The sequence below is a fragment of the Ixodes scapularis genome, unplaced genomic scaffold (assembly GCF_016920785.2).
Source record: "Ixodes scapularis isolate PalLabHiFi unplaced genomic scaffold, ASM1692078v2 PGA_scaffold1__304_contigs__length_218370807, whole genome shotgun sequence".
In the NCBI taxonomy this organism is placed as follows: Eukaryota; Metazoa; Arthropoda; class Arachnida; order Ixodida; family Ixodidae; genus Ixodes; species Ixodes scapularis.
In genome coordinates, this window is record NW_024609846.1 from 77021049 (window position 1) to 77044403 (window position 23355).

Genomic DNA, 23355 nt, shown 5'->3' on the forward strand with positions numbered 1-23355 from the left:
CAACAACAATTCAATTCCCCGCTAAATTAAGCGGGGAAAATGACGTCATGACTTGGTGTCACAACACCCTTGAACAAATTCAGTTTCTATGCTAGATTTAGCAGGAAAATTGACGTCACGTGCGGTGGAGGAGTAGCGCAGGAAAGGAGGGGATGACAAGGAGCAGAGGAGGGAGGAGAGGGTGGAGGGGCGTACCCTCCCCTCCTCCTTATCGAGCTGCACTCTAATTTCGCGTTACAGAAACTTGTAAACGTCTACCTTTTTTAAAAAAATTTTTTAGTACCCATTGTAAATGGAACTTACTCCGACCAGAGCATTATTTTAAAAACAAGAAGGTTCTGTGTTCTATTTGTACCCTACCTACTCTTATTGCAAAACGTAATAAGCGATATACTCCAGTATCAGGGAGGAACCCTCAATCATTAACAAAGATAAACTCAAATAGTAATACAATAACTTTTTAATTTTCAAGCGATGTGCTAACAGATGTTGCCTTCTGCTCCAAAGCGTCAGTGACTGCTCCAACCCAAAGTTTTGCCTGCTACGGAACCTGCTACAAAAATTCAAATGGCAGTTTGATCACTGTTGATGTCAGCACAAGAGGACTACTGCAGGCTTAAAATGTTTTATTCGTATATAGCAGGTAAATGAGCAATCTGAATGAAGCATCCTGTAGTTGAAGCTCAATCGAGCAGGTCAATCGGGTTCATTCATTGTGTATTTAAGAGGGTAAACATGCTGTTGTGCAACATTCCAGAAACTGTATAGATTCAGCAAAAGCTCCAAGAACACGGTAAAAAGCTTAGGCATACATTTGCCCCGACCGCGACATGAATATGCATAGTTTTCTGCCAACGCCGTAAAATGCTTATTGCCACTGAAGCTTTTACGTTAAATAAAACGCCCCTCAACTTCAGACAGTTTGTACATATTGCTATTCATGTCCGAAGTCATTTGTTCCTGTGGCCTTCAATGCACAGTAGAATGAGTATCAAGTATCTGAAATGCAAATGGCATACTGCAAGCCTTCTTATCAGGCTTGCTTTCAGGCTTGCTTAAATGTAATGTGAGCATGCATTTTCATACCAAGAAAATATGTGCGTAATCGTGACTAGATAATTTGTCAAAGGGATATGACCGAAAGGTGTGCAAAAAAGCAAGGCCGTCAAGCAAGGCCACCACTCTGCTGCAGTTCCTTATACTGAACTGCACACACAAATCTGAGGGCCAAGTAACAGGTAGTATCACAACCAAGAGAGCACCATTTGCCTGCATTAAACTAACAACTTTTTCAACTGATTCTCAGTCCTATTACAAAAGCAAGCAGATGCACTAAAACCTGCTTGCTGTGTCCTCACTGAAGAGAGTAAAGTGTTGGAAAGTTAGGCACTTAGCAATGCAATTCCAGCCTGTCACAAAAAAACATGATAGATCTCTAAAATGAAAACAATAAAAGTATAAAATCCTCAATTCTGAAGCTGAATTGTTCACACAACAGATATCTACATCATGATGGGCCAGGAGCAGAGAAAAGGTCAAATGGGTACAACGAATCACAGAATGGACAATTTGCTCTCGATATTTGATCTGCAAAGCGGACATAGTGAGACGTCTAGGCTGCACTCGAAGCAACAGCAGACATGACCACAAGGTGCAAAAACCAGCAGTGTCTTGACATCAAAGCACACAACACACTCTGAACTGCACCATAATCGGAGATCGTGAGTTGGCGGCAACGCAGCAGGGCTTGCAACTGCTGACTTAGAGGACTCCTCTTCGGGTGAGGGTGCGCTGGGTTGCATTTCTTTGGAACGAAATGCACTCACAGAATGTTCTACTGCCATCAGCAATGTCTGGATAACTACTTCGGAGGCAATTCCCAACCGTCTAAAGTCATCCTGGTTCATAGACGTGAAATCCTCCCAGCTAACTTTCTTAGATGCAAACAACGTGGAATAGTGCTCGGCATTGGCCGTTTCTAAGATGTCTGAAATGCGTGGGTCTAACTGGTTCTCCATGGCACATACTCCTTCAGGTTTCCTGTCCAAAAGTCTCTGGTATTGCAGGAGCCAGAAATCAATCATTTCCTCCTGCCTTCGATCCTCCATGTCTTTTATCTGGCTCTGCAGTTCTTTCTCACGTATGGCCTTGTCATCCAGTAGCTGGGCCAGAAGGTATGCAAGTTCTACGCGGTGCCTCGACAAAGCTTCCATTTCAGACATTACTTTGAGATCTCTTCTCTTGAGCTCAGCTTCGGTCAGTCGCTTCAGTTCTTTCTCAACCAGCCTGATCTGCTGCATGATGTGGCAGTGAGTGTAATCATGCTTAATCTGCAAGGCTGTGAATGCTTGCCTTTGGTATTGCTCCTCATCTAAGATACGGCCAATAAGTTTGTCTTGTTCTTTTCCTTTTGTGCTCATTGCGTCTTGAAGCAGTCGGTCAGTCACCGCTTCCTCTTCATGGATGTCTTTTGCCATACTTTCCCTTTCCTGCCTGTAGAGTCTCTGTCGTTCCTCTTGCTGCAGCACCTCTGCCATAGAGCTGAGGACCTCTCTGCGGCGGATGAAATCCGTTTCCGTCTGCTGGCAATTGAAGAGTTCCTCCATCTCAAGCCGCTCCTGCTCCAGTGCCCGCGCACGGGCTTCCGAGTTTTTAGACCGGGCTTCGTTCGATATCTGCTGGATCAGTGCCGCAGAGTGGTCCTCCAAATGTGCCAGGAGGGACAACAGCTTTTGTTTCTCCGTGTCTTTCTTGCTCTGAATGTTCAATATGGCGTCCTCGAGGACATCCTGCTCGCGAGCAATTTCGAGAAGAAGCTGTCGCTTTCGTTTATGCGTGTCTTCCGTTATCGTCGCCTGGCTGGCCATGGTATCTCTGAGCCTTGCCTCCATATCTAAAAGCTCTAAACGCCGCTTGTCTTTTCTTTCTTCGAATTGCTTGTACTGGTCTTCTGCCTCCAGCTCGGGATAGGTTGCTGGTTTCACCGCATCCATGACGTCAGAAGACTGGTCTAGAAAATCGCTAGACGGACTGAACGAGACACCCGCTGAATCGCACAGAAATTGCATGATGGTGTCCAGCGACTGCTCGCAGACATTTGCTGGAGGGAACGTGTATTTTTCCGCGTCCAAAGTTAGCGCCTGCAAACATTTCAGTTCGTGAAAATCCACCGGCAGTTTGCTGATGGCATTCCGACTGACGTTCAACTTCTGTAGCCTCCTAAGTTTCACGACGGGAGACGGGAAGTCCTTGAACTTGTTCTCGCTCAGGTTGAGTGACTCCAGCAGCAACAGCATCGCGAAGCTTCCGGGAAGCTTTTTGAGAGCGTTGCCGCCGAGATCGAGCACGCTTAGGCATTTCAACAAGCCGAAGTCGTCGGGCAAAGAGGACAGTTTGTTCGCGTGCAAGTCGAGGACGATGATTTCGCCGAGGTCCTTCAACAGACCACCACCGTTGATCGACGAAAGCCTGTTGTCGTGCAGCAGCAGCGTCGTTTTTCGAAATACGCGACACTTCGAGAAAACACCTGACGGAACGTCAGACAGAGAGCACTCCGACAAGTCGAAAACGGGCTCCGGGTTTTCCTGGGCGAGGTAGAGCTTGCGTTCTAACTTCGTCCGAATATCACCAGATACCTTCGACCACTTGAACAACGGCATGCCCGCGTCTGCTGGCTCTTCGATACCGGACATGCAGGTGCGAGCGATACACAACAAAAATATAATTCAGACCTTGGTAACGTCAATAAAGTTTCCTGTTCACCCAGCATAAAACATACGTCGCCATCGCTTCCCAAGTTGCAGAAATCGCTGGGGAATGAAATGCCACACAGTAGTGTGATTTGTAGTCGCTAGATGCCGACACTGCTGAAATGGGGTGAGCCTTTTCTACGGGGCGCTAGATGGCGCAAGGGATTCCACGCCAACACGAAAATACGCAGCGACATGAGGCGTTGGTTACAGCAAGAAAAACCACGCTTTCATAATGCCCGCGTTTTTTTTTTGTTTTTGGAGGGGGGGGGGGGGGGGGGGGGGGGAAGGGGGAAGGGGAGGGGAGCGGAGCGGAGAGGAGAGGACAAGAGGAAACTTGTTGCTTCATGATTCGTTCTTCGGCATCTACCAATGCCTCTGTCAAATTGCTTTTGATGTGTTTCTGCTTGCTGCTTATGCCCGAGTCCCACTGGAGCGACAAACATGAACAGCCGACACCGGCAAGCCTCAACTTGCAGTTCCTCGGTGCTCGTGAAGTAAGCACGAGAGATTGCAAGCCTGCCAACCTTCGCGTGCATTTTTTTATTTTTTTATTTATAACATACTGCAGACCAAGATGGTCCAACCAGGAGGGAATAAGAAAGAGTAAACCACACACCGTGCATGACAATATATAAGCAATACCTTCGACAGGAAGTACAAATAAAGAACTTTTACACAGAGCATAAAAAGCCACCAGCAGCAGAAGGAAATGTAGCAGTGAGGGCCTATGAAGTCATGAACTGGGAGGAAGCGGCTAACTGAGTGGGAAGAGGATTCCAGTCACTAATTGTCCCGTGGAAAAAAGAAAATTTAAAAAGATTGGTGCGAGCAAAGTAAGGTGCCAGTAAGTGTGGCTGATAATGTCTGGTCTGTCTCGTAGTAACGGGTTGTGGGTAGGGGTGCCGATTAATAGAAAGCCTATCATTTGCAAGAAGATACAAGAATTTCAGCCTAGACTTTTTTCTTCTTTCCTCTAAAAACAAATCAATTTGGTTTATTTTCATTAGTGAGGAGCAAGAGTCGGTTTGTTTGAATTTATCGTAAATAAGTCTGACTGCCCGCCTTTGAACTGTTTCTAGTTTATTTATATCTTTTTTGGTAAAGGGGTCCCATACAATGCTGGCGTATTCAAGCTTAGGTCTTACGAGTGAGTTGTACGCTAGTAATTTTACATTAGAGGGCGTATTCTTTAGTTTGTGCTTAATCAATCCAAGCTTTCTAAAAGCAGCAGATGTTATGTTTAGACCAGCTGAAATGTTTTTCTAATGTCAGTCCAAGATACTTATAAGTATCTACCTCAGAAACGTCATAGTCCCTTATTTTGTACTGAAAGGAAAAAAAAAATTTTTTTTGTTCGTGATTCTAAGAAAATTAGTTTTCTCAAGATTCAGGCTCATATTCCACTGGTGGCACCAATCCTGTATAAAATTAAAACTCAAATTCAGTGCAACTTGATCACTCGGACACGTTACTTCTTTAAACAACGCACAGTCATCCTTGAATAAACGGATGCTGACACCTGGGGCAACAATAGAAACAATACCATTAATATATATCAAAAACAATAATGGTTCCAGGACACTTCCTTGGGGTACTCCGGAAGTCACATCAAGCATCTCTGAGCAGGCAGCACCAACCTCTACATACTGTTTACGGCCACGCAGATAGGAGCTAATCCATTTTACTATAGCTGGATCGAGACCAATGCAGTTTTCCGTGTGGTACTCTGTCAAAAGCCTTGCTGAAGTCGGCGAATAAAACATCTATCTGTCCAGATTTGTCCAACGTGGAGGCGAATTCGTGTGCTGTGGTAACAAGCTGAGTTACTGTTGAATACCCCTTCCGGAATCCGTGCTGAAACTCGGTCCTTAAGTTATTTCTATCGAGGAAGTCAGTTACCATATTTGAAATCACGTGTTCTAGTAGCTTACATGATCTACACGTCGAAGAAATTGGTCTGTAGCTGCTCATAGATAGGTGGTCCCCTTTTTTAAAAACCGGCACAACTCGTGCCAAGAGCCACTCATTTGGCAGAACGCCCGACAAGAAAGAAACTCGAAAAATCACTGTTAGAAAGCGTGCCAAGGGATCCGCAAAAGGACGCAAAAGGGTATGGGGTATCTAGAAAAAAAGTATGCACATGAGTCTATATGTTTTCTGTGAAAAACACTCAATTATGACCCCTTGTCAATTCGGTTTCCGAAAGGGGTACTCGACAGAGTTGGCGCTACTAAAACAGAAAGAAATTATACTTACAAACATCGAAAACAAACTGCTAACATTAGGCCTATTTATCGATTTTTCGAAGGCATTCGATCGCCTTAATCATAAAACTTTACTGCAGAAACTGGACCTTTGTGGCATCAGGGGTGTTGCCCTGAACCTAATCGAAAGATATTTGCAAGACCGTTATCAGTACGTTGAAATTGACGGGGAGCGTTCAAACATGCGCCAAATAAAGGCAGGTGTACCGCAAGGGAGTATTCTCGGGCCCCTTCTCTTCAATATTTTTATAAATGACATAGTGAACTTAGATAATAGCGTCAACTACATAATATACGCAGATGATACAAGTTTGTTTTTCTTTGGAACTAGCATTGACGTCATTATAAGAAAAGCAAATCAATTCTTGCAGAGTCTAAACGTTTGGACCACCGCAAATTTATTAACAATAAATGTTGCAAAAACTAAGACAATTATTTTCCGCGCAAAAAATACAAGCTGCACCAGCAGCCTGCCGGGAGGGCTCTCTTTTGCCTCACGAGATGTGGAAATTGTAAAAAATGCTAAGGTGCTTGGCGTAACTTTTAATGAACATATGCTGTGGGATTAGATGGTGCAAGACACAACCATAAAGCTCCCAAAGGTTGTAGGCGTTTTATATAAATACCGTAATATCTTAACCCCCTCGATAATGCTGCTTATATATCACGCCCTGTTCTACTCATATTCCCTGGTTTGGGGTACCACTACGAAAACGAACGTTCTGAGACTTTTCATAATGCAAAAGAGGGCAATACGAATAATATGTAATGTAGCGTTTGATCACTCCACGAAATCTTTGTTTAAAAAGCTTGACACGTTAAAAATCACCAATTACTATAGCTCAAGCTTTTGATGTCATATAAAAGATCATTAAGCAACCGTGTTAGCGTTTTTAATTTATTCTCAGGTTTGGAGTCGCGGGACGCAACATACATCACTCGTCATTCTCGAAACTGGGCCGCACCGCACTCCAGAACCACTTAGGGTGACCAGAGACTGGCTTTTACTCTCCCAAGAATTGTAAACAACCTTGAAGCAAAGGGAATTTCCGTGGCCAACACAAGCAAAAAGGAAATTCGTGACCTATTTGAGTAATCTATTAAATAGGTGTTGTCATGTTTTGAAGGTGCAGAGGCAGTTGCGTATATATTTTTCAAAGTCAATGTGCATTGTAGTGCATGTGCTCATTACTAAACTCTTAGAGCAAGCGTGTGCTACTTTGAATTATGTTTACCTTGTTTAACCCTTCGCACTGTATATAATTGACACCACTGTCCTGTGTAAGCGCTCGATTATCTGTTTTTATATATGTTACATAATACATTGTTCTTTCACTCATATGTTGTGTTTCTTCTGCGGATGTAAAGGGGAGGCGGGGGCTTCGTCAAGTAGCGACGTGTTGTTTTTTCCCTGCCTTCCCCTCTCAAATGGAGAGGAAATAAATTGATTGATTGATTCATTGATTATCGGGCCCAACAGACTTTTTGGTTTCTAAATTCACTAACATAGAAAAAATTCCTGCATGAGATATGAAGTCTGCGATCAGATGTGAACGATTCACGATTTTCACGCTCGTACATTTCAGCCTCGGAAAATACTGATTGAAAGTAGGCATTAAAGGGGTCATGAAACGATTTTCCTACTTCTTCCTCCTTAGCTGAGTCCTCAACTCAAACGCGAATTGTGAAATCACGTCGTCGTGACATTGTTCGGCACCGGTGCGATGACTCCTAGCTTCCACCATGCTTTTTATGCACACCATGGAACTTGTCATTCGCTAGTGACGATAAGTTCCGTCAGGGCACTCATTGGTCACGAACGCGAATCCAAATATTCGTCGACGGATCGATTGTTGACGAGCGCGCACGTCGGAGTGACGCAGTTCTCGTGTCTAATGCGTGAGCTGGGCTCGGCTGACGTCAGGTTGGCACCGCCTGCCGCGCTTTGGGAACCGCGGATGTATCATAGTGAAAAGGCGGAGGGCTTTCGAAGGAAAGAAGGAACAAAATAGTCCGCTATGTTTTCAAATGGTCGTATCGAAAAGCTGGCTTTTGACTTTCTACCCTCTTCCTTTTGGCCAAATAAACGATATGCGATTAGTAAAGTCCCAGTTTAAAATCATTCATTCCAGCCCGAAATTCGTCTCATGGCCCCTTTAAAATGACGAGCGATTGTTGTGTCATCAGCAACCACCGTACCGTCAACAGATATTTGACTGTGGTTTTCTTTGGTTGCTCAAATAGCTCCAAAACTTCTGAGGATCATTTGTAAGAAAATTCGTCAGTGTGTTGGAAAAGTAATAATCACGGGCTTGTTGAATGCATCGTCCCAGCTCACTCTGCATGCTCTCTATAGCCGACCGTTGTTAGCACGCTTTGTTTTTCTAAGGCGTTTAATCCTTCGCTTTAAGTGAATTATTTGTCGATTGATCCAGAGGTTAGCCTTATTTACGCGTTTTTTCTTACTAGGGACAAAATGATCCAAACAATAATGGCACATGCACGCCAGAGCCAGGCACGTAGCCAGGGGGGAGGCCCATGAGGCAAGGACCCCCCCCCCCAAATTTCTTCCATTTTGCATGGGTCCTCCTCTCCCCCCTCCCCTTCATACAGAATTTTGTCATGGGCTCCGCTACCCAGATAAAATAGGGGGTTTTCGTAGATCGTTCTCGCCGTCCCGCAAGGCCCTCCGCAACCCGCTACGATAGCGGGAACTCCACAGTGACGGCTATCGGCGCGCAGGCGCAGTAGCAACTTCTTCGTTGTGGAACGCTTAGCGGAGGGGGCAGCGCGGTCTAATATCTGCCTGTCATTGGCTTCGCCGATACCGAGGCGCTGCCGCGGTTGCAGAAGGCAGCAAAACACCTATGCACCGCTGTGCTCGGCGAAAATATCGTAGTGTCACTCTGCGCTTGCGTGTGTGGTTTGTGTTGGCATTTTGGAAGCTGCCAGAAATGTAAATGCGCGTTCTAGTTCTGAGTGCCAGACGGCGATTAAATGTGCCAACTCCACTCGTGAAACAGGAAATTCTGCAGTTGATGAAGTACAATAAAGTCTCTTCCGAACTTGAGTTCGCACCGCTGACTTACATGGCTTGCTACTTGGCCTTCGTTTGCGAACAAAAGGTGACCATTTTTATTTGTAGAAATTGTCGTAATTTCAAAGTAATTAGCTGAAACGTTCAACCTAGCAAAGCAATAAGAATTTCTCAGTGGAAGCAAGGAAGGCTAATGTGCAGAACCCGCTAAACTTTGCAGGTGACGTGTCCTGAATGGAAGCGCAACTTAAGGGAAATGCATCACATGACGGAGCATATCAGTCCATGTTTAGCCTTGACCAAGGAGGACTCAGCTATCCACGACCTGAAGCTGCCTGGCTGTGCAAGCTTGTCTGCACCTTTGTCGAGAGGGCTCTACAGTCGGCAGAGATTCGTGGTTGTGGAAGGATTTGCAAGGTCCTCTCGAGGGCTGTGCTTCCACACCTTATGAACTCCCCGCTGATGTGGTGTGTTAACTGCCGAGACCCCTACCACAGCGAAGAGCTCTGCGAGCTCTTTCTCAGAAAACTCCTCAGACATTTTTGGCAAACTGGGCTGGTGACCTAAATAGCCCACCAGAGAATATATTGAGGCTTTCGCGAAAGCCTTTTTCCCGAAAGGTACTCCGCTTGTGAACTAAATGACTCCCTTGGTCTGTTTTTTGTGAACAATGAAGTTTATAATGCTGAAGTTATGCACGCGGAATCCGATTTTATATTGTCCTTCACAGATGAATAAATGGCACAGCTCGCGCGTGCTCGAGCGTCGGTTAAAAGCGGAAATCACACGGCCTAGCTATATCCAACTATAACTCCTATATTAAAGTGGTAATGGAAACGGGGCAACAGTTACGTGAACAAGAAAACGACAATTCTCTCATACTGCCAGCAGAATGCAGCTTTAACGCGCAGCCTGCAGCTGAGTGAGCTTTTCGCAGAAAGAATCATGTGCTTTTATTCTACACAGATTTGTCACATCATTCATGCAATCTGGCACTCGTTTCAAATGAGACTTGCGGCTTCACGAAAAAAAAAAATGTAAATAGCCACACTGGGCCAGGCCGGGCGTCCTGCTCCTCTCTCACTATATTTCGTCTTACCTTAGCATGAACTAACCGCGAACGCTGTGCTAGCGCGAGCGGCTAGCCTTTACTGCCTTGACTGGAGCACTCGCTGCACGAGCACTCATGCAGCCGCCGAGGCTTCCTTCGAAGCAACTATCTCGCGCTTTTAGCACGCGCGGCTAACAAGTACATACTAACGTTAACGAAGTATAGACCTTTGCAAAAACAGCTCGCTGGCCGCCGCCATTTTGCGACTCGAGCGACCCCTATCAGCCAAAAATTTCTGCCACCCGCCTGAGCTGTGGAAACCCGGTCAGCGCGACTCCCCACCTGCATTGTGTGTTCGAAGTTCGCCGGCTTTCCTTGAAAGTGTTTACTCTATTTGCCTGTTCAGGATGCTTGCGTGTTTTTGTAATCTTCCACTGTGAGAACCAGGAAATACCAGGGCTCGTAGCCTGCTCGACCTTCGCAGGAAACGAACGAAGAGAGCGAACGTCAAGCAGCCCGCGACGCGGGCCGTTCGACGTTCCTCGAGGATTATTTCCGTTGAGATAATCTCCGAAAAGCCTTCCCGGCTATGTTCCCGGTCTTGGCGAGAAGTAGCTGATAGGGTCCGGGGTATGGGAACTGAATAGACACGTTCGTTCATTTGCTTTAGTGCTGTGTAAAAAAACATCACTCTTCAAAACTTATCCCAAGACAAGCCGGATTCCGTCCGATCGTCGTGAAGTGACTATCGTCACCACTGCATATTGGATATGCTGTGTTATTTGGGACTTTTCTCAAATCCTGTTCGGATAACGCGGCACCGTGGGGTACGTACAATTTATGTTGTTCGATTGATGAGACTCGTTGAATTTCATATAGTGAGCGGGCTATACCCATGCAGTTCGGCTATCCTCTGGTGTAATGAAATATGTTAGGCAGTTATGATCTTTGTAGTTTGACACGGCTGAGTGTATGGTACCGTTAAAAAGATCCGCATAAAATGAAACAAACAACCCAGTTGCATTTGTTCTGTCGCAGACGGACTCGCCGAAAATAGCTTTCATTTGTTTGTTTTTGTTCCCAAAAATAGTTCAACGCTTTCTTAAAAACTTCGAGAAATTCTCTTCGCCATAGAACACACAACAAAAATTAAAGTGAGGCGATTTTGCTGCCACAAACGTACAAAATTGCTCCTAAGCAGGCTTCCACAGCCTACTGACGAGAACACCCACAGCTCAGCGCAGTCGGGCAACGCTGACGTACACTCTCAAAACCAGGGACGCGCGCTGGAAATCGCTTCGTTCGAGACTGCCGCTGGAAAGGTCTATAGAGTTCCTCGATATGCTCCCCCGAAAGGAACTCTATCTTTCACCGATAACGAGCGCCACGGCTGGCGCTGCGGGGTAAAGTAGAACTATCGCTCTCACCGGCGGAGTGAAGCATACGGCAGGCCGCTCCCAAGGGGAGTCCTAATCGAGTGGCCGTGCTACTGGATTGGCTGGGCTGCTCGGTTGAACACGCCAAGTCGAGTGTAAAAAATTGTCAATGTGCAGGGTAGCCGGTGTATGTCTATCACGATGTTAAAATCCTGAGACTGGGAAGGAAGATTGAAAGAAAAAGTGTGAGAAGACACAGAAATAAGGGGACAGACAAACGTCTCAAACTCAGCTAAGAAATTGTATTCCGTCCACAGCCTAAAGCTGTGGACGAAATGAAATTTGTTAGCCGAGTTTGAGACGTTTGTCTGTCCCCTTATTTGTGTGTTTTCTTACATGCTTTTGATGGAACAGCGCGGATGAACAGTCACACTCACATGCACACAAAAGGAGACAGACTCGCAGCGCTGACTTACAACTCAGTCCTATATTTCTTCTTCCTCAAATCTTCAACTTCTTCACCTTTGCCGTTGATGAGAACTAGAGCCACTAAATGAGCTGCGCTTAGAGTATCGGCACTCCGTTCCCCGGCATTGTTGTGGGCGCCGCCATTTTGGCTCGTATGCAGAGCAGACGCAGCTGCCGATCGTCATGATTCAAAAGTGAAACTTCTTCAGCATTAGATTCGGCTGTGGAAAGGTCAGGCAATATTGCTTTGCTCTGTCACGAACTATTTAAACATTTGTGGAGGGCGGAAAGGCGTTTCCTGTCCTTTCAGATAAAGCCTCAGATAACTGGCAACCATGATTTTACGACACAAAATGGCCAAGTGTCGTTACTCTGAAGCGTATACCTTATTTAGTGGCACTAATGAGAACAATTTAAATTGTTTACACACCAGAGACCAAATAGCCAATAAACATTAATAAATAAGTAATAATTAAATAAATAAAAGACAACTAAACATACTATTAAAAATACTATTAAAATTAAATTAAAAATTAAGCGAAAAATTTTCTCATCACCTTTGGTGTTTTGATGACATCTTTAGATAATCCAATTTTTCCTTTGACAAAGCTAAGGATGATACACTAACACATTGGTGGTCCAACCTGGCTATTTTTTCAGCTTCGATGATCTCTCTTGTCAGCTGATTACCGCTTCTGGCAATGACAGTGCAGTTACTCAGGTCCGCTGAACACCCGCAATCCCGGCAATGTATTCCTAGATTCCCTGATATTACTCTGTTTATGTTGTATTGATGCTCTCGTAATCGGTCATTGAGAGACCTCCCGGTCTGGCCGACATACTGTTTTCCGCATGAGAGGGGAATGGCATAAACCACCCCTTCAGGGCATGGAACAAACTGGGAGTGGTGCTTTTTGGTACAACCTAATGTCCTATCGGAGGAAGAATTGACTTTTTTACATAAACTAGAGAGCTTGCATGGGGCAGAAAATACTACGTTAATGTTTACGCGGTTGCCTATCTTTTTGAGACCATGAGAAATGTGGTGAATATAAGGCACAACCGTTGGCCTTTGGTTTCTGTCCCTCCTGTTACGTTGGATTAAATTAAGTGTCCAGGCGGGCGCCAGAAGCAGAAAGTGAGCGTTGTATATCTGAAGGCATTGACCTACTCACTAAATACAGACAGCCAGGCTCAACTGTGCCAATTAAGAGAGTTGAGACCTACTTGAAAGAAAAGTCGATGTCCATCCTACCGGCAGACAAAGAAGGAGGTTTCGTGATTATGCATACGGCTACATTTGGAGAAAGTGCCTTGGCTGCCATCGACTCTGTATTCACCCGCCACTTTGACGTTTCGTTAGTTAGAGTAAAAAGTGAGGGTCAAGAAAATATGTCAGAAGCTCGACTTAAAGAAGCTTTGCTCCACCATCGACCGAAGCAAAAATTTGAGTCTGCAAATTATGTTCAGTGCGAAAACCCACAAAACTGACTGTCCCTTAAGAGTAATAGTGTCGGAAAGGGGCAGAAGACTGTTGCCCTATTTTTACGAGAGAAGCTCAACTGGCTGACAGATGACGACCCTTTCTTGTTAAACAACTCAGATGAAGTCATTAGGTTCCTAAATGAACACAACAACAATTACTTAAAGGCCTTCTCCATTAACATCAAGGGCTTGTATTATGCTATACCCCAAGAAAGACTTTTAATGTGCATTGCAGCCTGCATTGACTCTTTCGGCATTATAGCCTTCCAAAATGCTTCAGGAATATCCCAAAGCGGTTTTCTTGAATTGCTTACAGTCTACTTGAAGTCTACTTTCACCAAGTGGGATGGAAACATCTACCGACAAACGAAAGGTGTTTGCATTGGATCCTGCATTGCGCCTCGTCTTAGTGACCTATACCTAGCGCTTCAGGACAACATCCTACAAAGGCGTTTGGACACTTCAAAATTTGTGGAAGTGTTCCGCTACGTAGATGACTTTTTGATTTTCTTGGCCCCTGATGACAATAACATTTCAAGTACTGTGTCCAATGTCCTCTCGATATTTAAGAATTCTTTGGATCCTTTGGACATAACCCATGAACTTCCGGTTGAAGGGTCCCTAAGGTTCTTAGACCTCAGGCTGTGTTTTCTTTCTTATCATACTTGTTGGACATACGCTCCGAGGGGGAAAAAGCCACTCCTCCTTTATCAATCGGCCCACTCGAAATTAGTTAAGAGGGTTGGAATCAACTTGTGCCTTAAAAATGCCATCACAAGGTCATGCCCGCACACTGTAAAAAACAGCTTTGATGCTCAGATAGCTAGGCTACTATCAGGAGGGTACCCTAATCACGTATTAATATCTGTCGCAGAAAAAGTTTATCGTTTGAAACCGAAGCGGAAAGGCAATATCGGGATATTTTTGAAGACAATAATGACTCCTAGACTATTCGCGTCTCAAACATAAAAATAGTGTCAATTAAAATACCATTATGACACCGGAGAGACAATTTTTTTCCAACACACACTTCACGCGTCAATAACCTCACCAGCCAGTGTGAGATGTAAGCACTTCGTAATCGCGGGGCAGGGCTTAGCGGGCTGCGACCTTCCCATTCTGCAGCTAAAATGCGCCTAACGGCGTAAATATTGAAAAAAAAAAAAAACACTTTTTAGTGAAAACAATTACAAAAAAAAAAGTTTGAACCCATTAAAAAACTTTTTTGTTTTTTTTTATTTCAGTGTCGCTTTAAAGAAAAAGCTTAAGCGTCCTCCAAGTTTTTAAACACCTACATCAAATCAAGTTGTTTAGCGACTCATTCGCATTCTGTGTGCGTCCATGAAACGTCCACGCGTTCATGAAACATTCATGAAAATCAAAAATTATCCAGATAATATGTTTTATCAATCTTACACACACACACACAAAAAGTTTTTTTTTGTGTGTGTGTTTTGAGAGCGAAAAGGGGGGATGCAAAAAAATGTCTTCGTAAAGTCACACTCCTTTTAAAGGGCAGATATGTGTAGTAGGCACAATTTTTAAATGTCTGCTAGCGCTCCCTCGAAATATGCTATTTGGAGGACATGGTCCGCAAGAACTCTGCTATTTTTCTAAATAGAATTTTAAAGAAAAGAAATCACTTTTTTGTCGATTTTACCTACCATCTTTAAATGGTTAATGACACAAAAAAAAAGTGAGTCATTGTGAAAATATTTGGCAGGATACTGTGGGAAACAATGCATGTCAGAACATTCGATAACATTTTATTGCCATCAGGGCCTCAGTCTGGGGCATTAAATAAGATAGAAATTTTAAAATTGACATTTTGTTGCCGAATAAAACGAAGGAAAACAGAAACAAGAAGAGCAAGAAATAAAAACAAGCAAGGAATGCGTGTTTGGGTGGGAATGGTTCTTGTGCACTGTACGTTACAACTAAGAAATAATAACAAAATTACGCTTCTAAGCACCAAATGGAGCCGCCATGGCCGACTTTCTCTTGTCTTACCGAGATGCCGAGCCACTGAAGCTGGCGTTGACGAGCCTATACAAAGGCCTATTCTGGGGAGAGGGACACAAGAGCACCTGAAGTGGAAATAAATTGTTTTTCTGTGGCAATGATGAAGTGAAGCAAACAGAATAACAGGAAATAAAAACTGAAAGCTGGTTATGGCGGGGCCTGTGCACAGCTGCCTGAAAGCGTATATGCCGAGACTCACGATAAACCATCACTCGAATCTAATATCTTTCTCTACATGAAGCAACTATTTTGACTCTCACAGGATTTCCCTCTTTCACTCACTGAGATGTGACTTTCTCTCCCACTACCCACTAACTTTTCGCACAAAAAGGTACGAGGATGGGCATCGTATATATCTTTGTGTGTTTATTAATTAGTGTAAACGACGTACTTTTCGCGGGCTCAATATTTCGGGATTTAGGTCAAAGCTGCAGTTCTTGAATACTTCGCACGTTCTAATTTTCGCGACGCGGTGGACTCTCAATATAGATTCCAATGTGTTTACATTTTACCGGAATCGTCCGCGGGAACTATTTTTCCCGAATTGTAGGTGATTCGCGAAATTCCCGAAAATTAGGTCTTCGCGAAAATTAAGTCGTTTACAGTACTACATTTTGTGAAAATATGCACGTCAAATATTCGTAGTTGGTCGTAATACTACACTAACTGTGCTGTCTTTCTACAACCGTAACATTGGACGCCATAGAATCCATTAATATAACTTTGTACAACTGACTGCACTGATTGCAACAACAACTTTGTAAAAAATATTGGGGTGTGTTTATGTTTATACAGCCTGAATTTAGTCTGCCTCAGCGGGCGACTTGTCCTTCAGCTGTAGATGAACAATTTAGCCAGTGCAGTACAACCGCTAGCCATGGGGTCTTTAACGTGCACCACGCTGAACAATGCTCATCCAGATGGAAACGGGCAGGGGTGGGGGTTGAACCACCGTGGGTTGAACCCAGGATCCCTGGGTTCTGCAGCGCGAGCTTTCGCTCCACGTGCTCCGAGCTGGTGTGCGCTAGTCCACTCAGCCACCGGTTTCCCTTAACAACAACTTTACATATCCTGTGTGCGACGTAAAACGGTCTTTTTTTGCGTCGTTTTGTTAGAGTCCGTGCTTTAAGCCGGGATCACACTGCTCATACATCATACCAAAGAGAGTCTGCAAACCCGAGTCATCGCGATATCCGGGGTTCGAATGCCGCGTGCCAAGTTTCTCCTCGAACTCATTTCCATGCGGCATTCGAAGCTCGGATCCCGCTGTGACTCGCGCTCGACTCTGTATGCAGACTGTCTTTTGTATGATGTATAAGCAGTGTGACCTCGTCTTTAGGGTGCTCTTTTTTCTCCACTGGCGCTCTATGGCTACTTTTACATAGATGCGACCGCAGCGCATCAGATAAAGAGAGGACCAATCACGCGCACACAGTCTTGCTCTCTCTTCCTTTTCTACTCACTCACAGTCGCTAAATTTCAGTTGGATGTTCCGCGGCCGCATCCATGTAAAGTAGTAGCCGATGTCAGATTCCGTGGGAATTCCAATCATCTTGATTTACGAAAGGACCGCGGCTTTGTGGTTAAGTGCGGAAAAAACGAGAGTAAGGTAGGGACCCGGAGTCCCAGCAAGATATTGCATGCAGAGTGTCGAACCGAAATTTTTATCGGTTCGGTTCCTGTTCGGGTTCACGGCTCTCGGTTCGGTTCCAGTTCAGTTCCGGGGAGCAAAAAATAACGGTTCAAACCGGTTCGAACCGGTTCGAACCGGTTTGAACCGCTAAATTGAAAATATATTTTCCACGTTTTTCTGGCCATATACACTATTTACGCCGTGAAACGATTAACTATATAGCTTCTTCGATCGTCCATGCCATTTACTTTTGTTTTTAGGTACCAAAATATGAAATTCAGTTATTTAATTTTGACGCAAGAGTAGAAGAAAATCTACATTAACGCACATGACGTCGTGTTCATACGACTCGACATCTCTTTGTTTACCAGTAACACATATCTTACCTGAATCAAAATATTTACGTACAAGAGTGAAGAGGTGAGCTTGTTGGTACATCTGTAAATAGATCAGCTTGAAATTTAGAACTATACGGCATTTTCTTGTCCTTTCTTTGTGTTTAAGTAAAATTCTAAAGTTCAAGCTGATTTATTTACACGGTATAAATTATTGTCGCGAAGTGTGGTAGGTCGCCTAAAATACCCGTGATTGATACAACTTTGTGTGGCAGTATTAAAAGTGAAATTGTGATTGTGTCTTTGAACCAAGGAATTACATACATCACATAAAATTATAAAATGAGCACCTCGTGGCCATATATATTACCAGATATTGTTTACGAAATACACTTCACAATATATATGTATAAGATGACGACACAACTTAGCTAAAAGCCATGAAATTGTCAAAATGTCACAAAAGTTTTAGAATAATTCCTTTCGGACTATTTTTTATGGGAACACCGAGCGGTAATCAAAATGCTTGTTGTTTTAACTAAACATTGTTTACACTCAGTACCGCATGCATGCGACTAATCATGCAGCATGAGTAATCGCAATTGTTCACCCTAATCTATACGCACCTTCGCACCCCGATCGAATCTTTCCCAAAATAGCGCTTGTCCGAGTGAACATTTTTTTATAGAGGAGAAGCTGGCATAGCCTGGCTGTTGAGGTTTGTTCTTGACAAGATGCCGGCCAATTTAATTTGCAAATGAGCATCACCCTTGCTAAGTGATGACTATAACGCGATAGTGTTCAGGAGTTCATGTCGCAGAAAACCCGATGTCTGTGGCGTGACTAGAAAATCTTGGTTGGTCGATAGGGTGATGACGTCAGTGCTACATGCCCTCGCGCAAGAATTCCAAACAACCCACGATGCTCATGTGAAACGTAACATCACGCGTGGAATAAAAGTGATTAAAACATGACATGTAATGCGAATTAAAGTTCGTCGTATGTCGCAAAGGATTTCACTTTTTAAAGCAATTCCTTTGCCTTAAAGAAAAAAATTAAGAATTTTAGGTGGGATTTGAACCCAGGACCCTTCGGTTGCGAGTCAGACGCTTTTGACTAGGCCACGCGAGGCACGCTTTCGTGGCAAATGAGAATGCGATGCAAACAAGGCCCGTTAAGCCTATCGCGTTCCACTTTTAAAGACGAATTGCTTAAGCGTCTTCAAAGATTATTTTTTGTTATGTAAAACGAAGTAGTATTTCACGTTCTACTCGACATGGCAGCTACATAATTGGACACTTTCTGACGGTTTGCATGCGTAATCGTCATAGTTCCGCCGCGCGCCCTTGTTTACTTTGTTTTTGTCCAGCCCACAGACACATACAAGTAATGTTCCCCACATAAAAAAGGCAATAACAGACTTTTATATGATTGAGAAGTTATATGTGTGAGGAACACATAGTTATTTAAATTAACTTCAAAATCAGGAATGTGTGTAAGGCTGTCCCATATCGCTTAAACGGGGCTGTCGAGGATAAAAACGCCGGAAAAGATTGGCAGAACATTTTTCAGGTAATTTGGGGGGCATTGCTTGAGGGTGGTCGGCCACTTATTTATGTTGTCAAATATTCAATTAGTAATTAAATATATTTTTATAACGATCAATAAATTTTACTTTATAAAGTTCCCATAACCGCTTGAGACCGACGCGGAAGGACGATACTCGAAACTACGCGAGCTGTGGAGTCTGCGTAAAAGTGTTTTTCTGTTTGCTGATTGGCAGTGTGAAACATCGGGTTGCAGGGTGTGCCAAAAAGGACTCTGTGCTCACATGATAGATTGGAAGGCAAATACACGAAATGTGCAAAAAGAGCGAGATAATTAACGAAATCTTTCTAAACAATCCCTTACAGAACGCCTTACTGCAAAAAGATATGCGTAAGAATGCACGCAATGAAATTTATAATTTTACATAAATAGGGCGAAGGACAGATAAAGATTCTTAAAATCTTAGTATAAATTACATTTCATCAGCTTCCATGAGCTCGAAACTTCGCGAAATGCTGCCTCGGGAGGCTAATGTTATAATCGGTTTTACCTGCACTTGTTTTGGCCCTCACTTTTGAACGCTATGCTTGAATAGTCATGCGCGCTAACATTTCTCTAGGTTGCCATATATCATCGCGAGACTGCTACAAAAATGGCACAACTTTACAATTAGGACATCTATTGCTAGTGTTCCAAACATCACATTCCAGCAGAAAGCTTAACTGTTTAACATGGTATGCACGTGACATCATCACACTATAGGCTGGTGGTCATTGTGATTTCTTCTTGCTGAGAAGGTCGAATTCGATGGTGCAAAATGCATGCTGCAGGAGGTTAAGCTCAGTGAAAGCCAAGTATTTTAAAAACACGTATTACTATTCTTAGTGCATCGTCGTGAGGAACAGCGCGAGCTTCTGGAACGACAAAAACGTGCTATTTGGCAAGAGCCTTTTACACACAAAGTAGTTTCCGGGGTCACGCGTTTTGGTCTGCGCCAAAGATGCGGGGAAGAGGAACCTTTACAACACAGTAGGTTTTTAAAATTAACCCTCCTCTCGCTTACACACACGCACGCAAACACACACACACAAACAAACACACACACTTCTTTTTACAGCGGAGATATTATAAGGGCTAGTTTCCCCAGTATCGTGTCCTTCAGCAAACAAATGACGACACTAAACTCTGGACAGCTACCGATATTTATAAGTGACGATGGCAACCAGACAACCGACTTTCTGGTTGTCTGGTTGCCGCCGTCGCGCATAGATGGCGGCAACCTCTACAGCCTTTCCACTCTGGCTTGCCGACTTGCGGCCGGCCATTACTTCATTCCCACCTGAGTACAGCTTCGCTGGTCTTCCTTCTTCACCGGAGTGGAAAGGCTGATAGTATTTCGGAGAAATTGCCTTTTCCGTTCGTGAGTGCAAATTCGACAATTTTAGTTTTCACTTGTTAACCGCAACCCTTCACTGCTTTTATTGAGCACCCCGTGAAGTTTAAGTGGGTCATAAAACGATAACGGGTTGGAATGCTCATGACTTTTCCGAGGCGTACTGGTCCTAGTCTGACCCAAGTATACTCCCACAGGCCGCCACTGATTCAGAAGTTTCTTTGTCGCGGTGAAATCGCGAGGCCAAAAATGAGACTATTTCTTTTAGAATTGCCTTCGCAAATATTGATGTCGTAATTGTGGGATCAAACCCACCTGCCTGACGACAGTCGAGCACGGCTCATGGATTGAGCAGAACTGCGTGAGCACTGTTCATCGGCTCGTAACAAGCAATGCCTTGGTGGACACTTGGGTAGTGGCTCGTGTCCAACCACTGCGGTAATGAGGATAGCCGAATTCTAACAATGCCTGGAGCTCCAGCACGCGTTCTCTTCCTTTCCAACCCCAGCGCGGGGGTATGATTAACGTTGGCGGCATAACATAGGCACCAGGCCACGTGGCCGCTTCTGGCTCCGAGTTGAGGGGATGAACGATGCTCATATTTCTCTAATTTTTTGGCGACTGCCATTGCCTAGAAAAAAGAGCAAAGCCAAGTTCAATGAGTTATTAACGTTGTGGAGTGATCCTGAGTAGAATTTAGTGATGTATAGAAATCTTTTTATAGCTTCTTTAAGCAAAATACAGAGGGTGTCGAAACTTGGGCAATAACTTGAGAACGACGCTCGTGTGAGACTTACAGCGACTGCCATTGTTCGGCTGTCCCTCTGAGGTCACTAAAATAATTTTTTTTTTAAGTATTCCTTCCGTACACACATGTAGTTCTATGGAACGTCATATTAATAAGTCGCATTTAGTCATTTCAATACTTCTATTCTCGGACACATCTTTCGGATGCAGTTCAGCAGCAACGAAAAGAGTGTTTGGGTGCCTCAATGATATAAAATTGGTCGTGCAAACATTTTTGTACTTTCAACAAATACTGCTAAGAAGTAACCCCTGACGTTTATAGACTGCGAAAATATGCATTAGTTTTCCCCTCCGCGCAATAGCAGATGCAGAAAAAATAAAGGAAAGAGACATCTGTCGATCCCCTCCTCAAGTCGCAATTTGAACACGTGGCCGCGTGATCTGACGCTAATTATATACCGTCAGTGTTCATCATAGTCATGCCCTAGGCGGCTAGGGTTTGGAAAGCAAAAGCTTTGGCTGGGAGCTTCAGATATTTCTAGAGTTGGGCTATTATCATATTTAATTGACATGAGCCGTTACCCGAATGTTTGACGATGCTGACTGTCAAGAACCCGTGCACTCGACTATAGGTGTTATGAAAATCGCTTACGTCACGATGTGACGTGACTCGGTGCAAAATCGTGATGTCATGTTACGTCACGCTGTCAACAAGGCTAATACATCCAGTGACGTCCTCAAATTAAATCGAGTTGACGCAGCGAGTCACGTGACGTCACGAGGTCACGTGACATTACTTGACATGTATTGACACAATGACGTCACGTGACAACGTGACACATGGTTAATCATAGTGCCAATACAAAAGCGCCACGAAAACCCACAAGTTATTATACATTGCAATTCTGTTTATGACCAATTTGATCAATAGAAATACAGCCGCCAATTTTTTATACTCATATGTTCATTTTGTGATAATAAAAAAAAATTACCTTGAACCGTTTTGAACCGGTTACCGTTATATTTTTTTTCGGTTCGGTTCCGGTTCAGTTCCAAAATGGCGGCGAAGATTTCGGTTCGGTTCAGTTCCGGTTCGGCTAAAAATAACGGTTCTGTTCCGGTTTTCGGTTCGGTTCGGCTCCGGTTCGACACCCTGATTGCATGTATTCCTAGCCAGAACGATCACACGTACATAAGGACGCTTCTGAACGTAGCCGCCTCTCTACTTTCACGAGCGCATGAGCTCGGGGAACAGCCAGAGTCAGACTGCCGGCCCCGCAGCAGTCTCACGCCCTTATTTTGTTGCTCCCAAGCGAAAACAAGAAATCGAGAGGAACCTGCCCTCAATAGAAGGAAGCGAAGAACCGATCAAGGTGTCAGTCGGGCAGTTCGTGCAAACCATCGGTAAACAAAATAACAAAATAAGAAATAACGATAAGTTTTGTATCACGACCTAGTTTGCGGAGCTTTCTCTCCTGACCTTTTTGAAAGAGGACAACCTTCACACCTCCTCCAATATTTGAAGATGGCCGAGTCTTTTGACACAAAAAAGGGGAAGCCGCTAGATAGATAACGGAGATGCGGGATCTCTTTTCTCCCGCAGAACATATAAGCGAGCCAACCTTTTGAATATCTTCGGCTTTATTTTTTGCTGAAAAATCCCGCTCGTACCTTACGCGCGGACCATTGCTTCTGTCAGCTTGGTTCCCACCCAACAAGTGGCGCCGGCTGACTTGTATAGCCGCGTGACTAAGCGGATCACGCAGGACGCCCCGTTTGTGGAGACCCGTTAATATATGCGGGGGTTTCTTTCGTGGTCCCCGTGACGCGCCAGCTTTCTACCCCTGGCTCGAGCCGCCTTTAAGAACTCCAACGCCATCTGTAGGCCGGAACGAGAAGCTCGCTTGTGGGGAGGCGAACCAGCGCTTGGAGGCTCCGCGGCGAAGGCTGTGGGATTCGCCGGGGAGAGCTCGAAGACGTCTTCGGTTTTATCGTTGCGCAGGGCCGATTGAGAGGAAGATGGATGGCGATGGCCTTGCAGATTAAGTCCGTCAGGGAGAGTAAAAGGGAAACTGGAGGCTAGCGGAGATGCCTTCCTTGCTCTTTTATTTGTTCCTTTGCCAATTTAGTCGTCTTCTGTACACCGTCTCTCCATTTTTTTTTTTACTTTCACTTTTTTGAGTGATTTCAATCTTCGTTGTTTAGTTGATTCGACGCTTCAGTGCTTTCGGTTGTCCCGGTTTC

At 44.3% G+C, this 23355-nt stretch overlaps 1 protein-coding gene across 1 annotated transcript; it reads right to left on the reverse strand.

The window, feature by feature from the left end:
* Window positions 1–442: 442 nt before the first annotated feature.
* On the reverse strand, window positions 443–3812 carry LOC8033335 (E3 ubiquitin-protein ligase LRSAM1). Its single transcript, XM_029988121.3, has one exon. It carries the CDS (start codon window positions 3690–3692, stop codon window positions 1554–1556), a length of 2139 nt encoding a protein of 712 aa, XP_029843981.2. The 5' UTR covers window positions 3693–3812; the 3' UTR covers window positions 443–1553.
* Window positions 3813–23355: the final 19543 nt, after the last annotated feature.